This window comes from Danio aesculapii, chromosome 3, assembly GCF_903798145.1.
Source record: "Danio aesculapii chromosome 3, fDanAes4.1, whole genome shotgun sequence".
Classification (NCBI taxonomy): Eukaryota; Metazoa; Chordata; class Actinopteri; order Cypriniformes; family Danionidae; genus Danio; species Danio aesculapii.
The window spans coordinates 32651798-32659095 of NC_079437.1; the positions used below are offsets into that span (position 1 = coordinate 32651798).

Genomic DNA, 7298 nt, shown 5'->3' on the forward strand with positions numbered 1-7298 from the left:
TTATAAAGAATAAAAGATTTTCAACAAAAGTTCACTTCTTCATATGAATATTTAGAGGAAATCTGATTGTTTCTTTTTTAAATTGGCACAAATTTATATTTAGAAACGTTTTATTGTAGTTTACATGTAGTTTAACATTGCAAACACTAGTGTTTTTGCTATTGTTGTTGTTGTGGGTGTTTTTGTTGTCCATTTGGGTTTTGTTTACAGTTTGAATTGTATTTTTATAGGCCTTCAACATCTGGAAAAGGGACTACCAATGAAAACTAGTCTTTGGGCTAATTTGGGTACAATTACGTTCCTGAGGGATGTTGATTAATGTACGACATAGGTCTCATACTGGATTCCTGGAGGGCCGCAGCTCTGCACAGCTTTGCTCCAACCCTAATTAAACACAGCTGATCCAACTAATCAAGACTACCAGAGGCTATTAAGCAGGTGTGAGTTGGAGATGGTGTGAGTTAAAATCTGCAGATCTGTGGCCCTCTAAGGAATTGAGTTTGAGACCACTAATGTACGCTGTCCCTTATTGTGAAATAATTAAATTGAAATATTTCAAAACTTATATTTTCATTCAACCTTTTTCATAAATTCTTCTTCATGGCAGCAATGCAGATCAAGGGGGTTTAATAATGTTGATTGCAATGGTATAGAGAGTAATGTAACATAGGGCTAGTGCTATTATGTGTTGCCTCTCAGAGGGTTGCGGATGTGGGTCAGGGTGGGAGGGAGGCGGTGGTGAGGTTGGCTGAAGAGGTCAGCATTGGCGGTTGTCCCAGCACAGGTTGTATTTACCCTGGGCACAGACACCTGCATCCCCTCCTGCCTGTCAGAAGAGCTGGTGCCAGGCACCCTTGCCGTCACGGGATGGCATCTAGCCTGGGCCAGAACACTCTCTCTCTCTCCTTCTCCTTCTCCTGCTCCTCCATCTGTTTGGACGTGTTGTCGGAGTCAGTGGCTTCATTGTCTTCTCGCTCCTCGCAGGTAGCGTGAGGGTGCGTCTGCCACGTTCCATCCCGGTAGGTGCAGAAACACACCGTCTGCTCATCAATCTCCACACGCTCTCCTGCGGAGATCACGCGATTTCCAGCAAAGCAGTTTGGCCCTTTCAAAAGGAGACAGGAGCACAGAGCTCAATTTCAGGATGCAAATGTTCCTTCTCTTAAAGTGGCAGTTCAACCAAAAATGACAGCATAAACGACCAACAAAGCTGTCTGCATATTATTATGTACATCTCTACATTAATTTATCAGATTTTTTGTTTTGTTTAGTTTTTTCCAGAAGAAATAAAGTCAGGCAAGTTTGGTTTGACATGAGTGTTAGTAAATTTTTTGTTTATATTTTTTAGTGTTCATCAAAATCAATCAAATCAAAGTATGCGAGGCTTTACCGTTTACAAGTATCAAACATAAATTCCAGCACTTCAGTTTTAAAAGATGGTGTAAAAGTAAGAGCCAAGATGTTTTTTTTATGTGATTCATGTAATTTCTAACTGATTATGATGGGACAATTTGAAATTTTCATTAATTATATGGACATTTTTTTAAACAATCATTTTAGAGTTTCATTAATTTCTTGACTCCATTTAAATCCTCTACTTCTTTAATTCCTGAATAAAAATACCATTACAAACACTGAAAACCTTAGTAGCGGTAAAAATGAAAAAATCTGCAACTTTGCAAATCTGCAACTGCACAAATAAATATTCCTGAAATTAACAATTGAAGAATACTTGTTCAGCATTTTAATCATAGTTCAACATCTACTAATGTCTTATTAAAATGATAAATCATACTAGTTAACATTAGTTTATGCACAATTAACATTTTGCAATGTTACATTATTACAACTTTTTTTTATTAATTAATACACATTTTACCACATATATGTGTTATATAGGTAGTATAACCCTGCTATTTTACTGAAGCCCAAGTTCTTGTTTCTTTATAAGAGGAGCTTTTAAGATGAAGAACAGTTAAAATTGTACCTGTGTGGCAAACCTTCACATCACTTATATTTACAGGTCAACTTATACTTTCATATGAAGTATATTATGTGTGTGGAAATGTTTGATTTAACTATACCTCCTATATTTGTCTGTGATGTGGATTTTATGATTAACTTGACTAAAAAGGTTTAAGTAGTCTAACCACAACCCATATAAAACTAAACCTCAAGATAAAACTAAAGTTACATTTCTTTTTAATTAAGATGTAATTAAATTTAGGTAAGATTTTTTATGTGATTCATGTAATTCCTAGCTGATTGTGGTGAGACCATTTGAAATTTTCATCAATTACATGAACAATTTTGTATTATTTTTAAATTTTATTACTTTATATATAAAGATTTCATTACAAAGACTGAAAAATCTGTAAAAATGACAAACCTCTGTAATTTACACAAATAAATATTCCTTCTTGAAAGAATCAAGTATATTGCATTGTCTAAAAATGCTAATTTTTATTCACAAAAAAAGTGTTGTTTTGACCCAAATTTGCATAAAATACTAACCAAACCAACAGCTGGGTAAAATTTTTAAATATAATTTGGTCACACTTCACAATAAGGTTTCATTAGTTATTGTTAGGTAATGTATTTAAGAACTTATAATGGACAATACTTGTTCAGCATTTTTAATCATATAGTTCAACATTTACTAATGTATTATTATAATTCTAAATCGTGCAATTTAACATCAGTTACTGCACAGTTCACAAAAATACTGTAATAAATGCATTGTTCATTGTTTGCAAATGCATTAAAATTAATACAACTTTTTAATATTTATTAATACTGTTTTAACTCATACAGGTATATGTGTTATATAGGTAGTATAACCCTGCTATTTTACTGAAGCCCAAGTTCTGTTTCTTTATGAGAGGAGCTTTTAAGATGAAGAACAGTTAAAATTGTGTCTGTGTGGCAAACCTTCACATCACTTATATTTACAGGTCAACTTATACTTTCATATGAAGTATATTATGTGTGTGGAAATGTTTGATTTAACTACAGTATATCTCTTAGATTTATCCCTGATGTGGATCTTATCATATTAAGTTGACTAAAAAGCTTAGGTAGCCTAAACCTAACCATAACCCAGAACTAAGATAAATCTAAACGTTCAATGGCTTTTTAACTAGACAGTGACTAGTTAGTTCAACCAAAATGTGCAAATTTGTCAAAATGAACATGCACAAATGCATAACATACTCAATATATGCGTGTGTTAAAATCTCCACACATTACTTTCTTATTTCTACATGAACAAACTTATCACACACAATCTGTCCAGCTCTTGCCTTCTGTTGTCAGGGATGGCCCAATGCCCCATAGTGCCTGTGCCATCCCAGCACGCTATGATCTAGTTCCTATTTATACCCCACATGGTAGTAAGCAATCTATCGAACAGTTCCGTTGCATCACTCTTTTTCCATGACATCACCCAGAAGTATGCTGTAATCGAGCACAAATCAATCAATGGACAAGACATGACCGATCTAACTTTCCCATTGATCCTCAATAGTTGCACAACAGTTTAAAAGGTGCATGTGATGATGTTTAGAAAAAAAGGCTAAATTGTTAAAGCACATGTGATGTTGCATGTGTAAACTCTTACCACTTTTGCACACCGGACAGCAATGGTTGGGTTCGTATACAGGATTTACACAGTGCAAAGCCGGACAGCCGGATATGGTGCAGTAAACTTCTTTGTTAACTTCACACCGGCAGCGCTCACAGGGTGACAACTGTTGTAAACAAGAACCACTTTTAATTACTTCAAAATGCAATGCAAATGCATTATTATTATTATTATTATTATTATTATTAATTGCCAGAACAGGAAAAAACATGAATTTTCTCAGATAATGGCAGGACATTTTTAAAATATAAACTTTTTTTAGTTGTCTAGTTTTTTTTTTTTTTTTTTTATTCAAGAAGCTGTGATTTGTAAAAGTATAAATATAAAGAACACACAAATTCGTCAGATTCAAGCTATTTTTATTTATGTTCCTGTGCTTCAGGGTTTTACATGACAACAATTTTAAAATTAACATTTTTAAATTCATTTTGGCAGTTTGTTTACACAATGACACTTGAGTGTTTACCTTTTAAAACATGTTTCAAACGTAAAATGTTTATGATGATAATAAAGTTATTGTCTATAAAACTGCAAAAAGGGTAACTAGCCTACAAAAACATGATTTTGTGAAAATGATGATGGCATGTTTACACTAATTAGCCTACATACAGATAGGTTACACACATAAGTCCTTTCCTCTAGCTCAGGGGTGTCCAAACTCAGTCCTGGAGGGCCAATGTCTTGCTGAGATTAGCTCCAACTTGTTTCAACACACCTGCCAGGAAGTTTCAAGTATATCTCGTAAGAACTTGAATAGCTGCTTTAGGTGTGTTTGATTAGGGTTGGAGCTAAACTCTCCAGAACACTGGACCTCCAGTATTGAGTTTGGACACCCCTGCTTTAGCTGTATTTGTGTTATTTATGTATGTTTATTTATTTATTTTTACTGTTTTATATGTGTTTTAATATTATTTAACTTGATCTGTTAAGTTATTATCATTGTTACATCATTGTCTTTTTTGTGTAGGTTCGATATGTTTGTTATTGAAATAAAAAAAAGGTAGCCTACATGTATACGTCCAATAAGTAAATTAATCAGTTAATTAATTAATTAATAAACACCAAAACAAACGTAAAAAAATATTAAAATAAAAAATGAAGAGCAAAAAGATGATTTTGTGAAAACTGTGACGTCGTGTTATGTTTATTACAGCAGGTGTCTTCAATCAACATACATTCAGGTAGACTGCAGGAATGCGGCTAAATAAGTACTAAATAAACAGGCCTAAATTAATTAATAAGAACGAAAAAGAAAAGAAGACCTAAAAAAGGTCATGCTCACCCGAAATTCCTCCAGCACTCTGTAAGTTTTGCCCCGGAACAAGCAAACTTTACTGACCGCTTCACACACGGGACAGCATGACTTATATTTGATGCGCGTGCATCTCGGGTGTATTCGCGGGCACTTGGGTCTGACACACACGGGACCGTCCTCTGTGCAGGTGCAGGGACAAGCTGTGGAGCCCGGGTAATAAACCTGCCCGATGCCATAAACAAATCCTTGATCGTCCATGCAGAACTTGCCTCGATAGTCACCGAATTCGTAATCCAGCTCGGATTTGGACGAGTACTCTGATGCACTTTGGAGAACAAAGCGCTGAAGTGCAAACAGGACGCAAATGACGAGCGAAAGCATCTTTACTGACAGTTTGTTTATATGTTGGGCTCTGGTTTGTTATGGTGCGCGCGGGGCAGCGCATGAACATTTGCCCAATGACAAGACAAGAAAAAACTGACCCACCTCTCGATGCCCCTGTCAGTAGTAGGCTACTGTACAAACAGCGCAGTGGGTTTGACTTCAAAGTGAAATATAGCCTTACATTTTCTTCCAGTTAATTCGGAGAGTGGGCGAAATTATTCAAATTATGTCTTAATAATGATAATGATAACTAAAGAAAAAATGTTTTAGTTCAACTATATTAAACTAATTTTTATCTTTAAAATACGAATAAGATTTTGTGCATAATATGGGGGGAAACGGCAAAAAGTTTATTGCCTCTTATTTAGTAAAAAAAGCTTAGTCCGTATAATATATCACATAACTAATTCATTCAACATTTAATTACAAATTTGGCAGCTGTATCACAGTTTTATTATTATTATTTTTTTTTTTTTGTTGTTGAAAAGCAATAGTTATCTAACTTTTTGCTAACTGAATGCATTGCATCTTACCACAAAACTGAGTCGTCACGCTGGGCTTCTCATGTTTTGACCATAGACTGTAAAATTTTGACCAATGATGACTGTGGTTTTGACAGAAAAGCCCCGCCGTCTTTTGGGAGCTCATCTCAGTCAAATGTTTTAAAATTTCTTAGCTACTAATATCTTTTCCATTAAATAGCTCTTATTTGTTAGCTACTGGTATTTATTTAGTGATTGAAAGTATTGGTTGATTACTAGCACTTTTTAAAATAGACACTAGCCTACTTATCATTAGATATTACTCCTAATTACTAGCCTTCTATTTTACTGACACTCCTCTTCCGCCATCTGGTGGTCAAATGTAAACTGTAATCCAGCACAGTTAAAAGTGTCCCAATCATCTAGTCAATCTTTGTGACTGACAAAACGGCATGCTTTCTCTTTAAAGCATTTAAGATAACTGTCAAAGACTTGAACAAGAAAATGTAGACATGTGTGATCATTGATTGTTGTGAGCACTAAATATGTGCAATATGTTTTTGTTTATTTGAGGAGCTATCTTACAAACACTTCATGTTTAGCTGCTAGAGTAAAACTAAATGCGGATTTCCCATTCTAATAACTAACTACAATGCTTTAAGAACACTTTTATTAGCACTGTGTCAGATGTGATTGTTCCAGCCAGTTGGATACTTTTTTGTGATTTTACTAAAGCAACTCACCATAAACTCTTAAATGTGCCTTTCATTCTTGGCTCAAGAGACTTAGAACCACTTAAGACAAATACAGTTTATTTGGGATCTTTTTTTGGTAAGATTTGTGAGATTAAAAGGAAATAATAATAAAATATTAAAATAAGTCATATATTATTAAGTAATATAATGTATACAGTTGAAGTCAGGATTATTAGCCCCCTGTTGAATTTTTTCTTTTTTTTTTATATTTCCCAAATGATGTTTAACAGAGCAATTAAATGTTCACAGTATGTCTGATAATTTTTTTTTCTTCTGGAGAAAGTCATATTTGTTTTATTTCAGCTAGAATAAAAGCAGTTTTTAATTTTTAAAAATCATTTTAGGGTCCAAATTATTAGCCCCTTTAAGCTATATATATATATATATATATATATATATATATATATATATATATATATATATATATATATATATATATATATATATATATTTCTACAGAACAAACCATCATTATACAATAACTTGCCTAATTATCCTAACCTGCCTAGTTAACCTAATTAACCTTGTTGAGCCTTTAAATGTCACTTTAAGCTGTATAGAAGTGTCTTGAAAAATATCTAGGCAAATATTACTTACTGTCATCATGGCAAAGATAAAATAAATCAGTTATTATAGATGAGTTATTAAAACTATTATGTTTAGAAATTCAGATTATGGGGGGAAAAACAGCGGGGCTTATAATTCAGGGGGGCTAATAATTTTGACTTCATCTGACATATCATATGACAATTGAGATAATCAGACAATATCAATAATTG

General features: G+C 33.6%; 1 protein-coding gene across 1 annotated transcript; it reads right to left on the reverse strand.

Annotated features, from left to right (window-relative positions):
• Positions 1-70: 70 nt before the first annotated feature.
• si:dkey-283b1.7 (brorin) lies at positions 71-5279 on the reverse strand. Its single transcript, XM_056452736.1, has 3 exons — positions 4926-5279; positions 3620-3749; positions 71-1105 (listed from the first exon to the last, which is right to left on the reverse strand). The coding sequence occupies exons 1-3, from the start codon at positions 5277-5279 to the stop codon at positions 861-863; spliced, it is 729 nt and encodes a 242-aa protein (XP_056308711.1). The 3' UTR covers positions 71-860.
• Between the last annotated feature and the right edge of the window lie 2019 nt (positions 5280-7298).

Bases quoted from the DNA above. Each gene is read 5' to 3' on its own strand.
- si:dkey-283b1.7 (XM_056452736.1), bottom strand. From the start codon at position 5,279: ATGCTTTCGCTCGTCATTTGCGTCCTGTTTGCACTTCAGCGCTTTGTT. The intron at 3,750-4,925 runs GTGAGCATGACC...TGTTTACAACAG, and splicing joins GAGTGCTGGAGGAATTTCGG to TTGTCACCCTGTGAGCGCTG. The intron at 1,106-3,619 runs GTAAGAGTTTAC...TCCTTTTGAAAG, and splicing joins CTGTCCGGTGTGCAAAAGTG to GGCCAAACTGCTTTGCTGGA.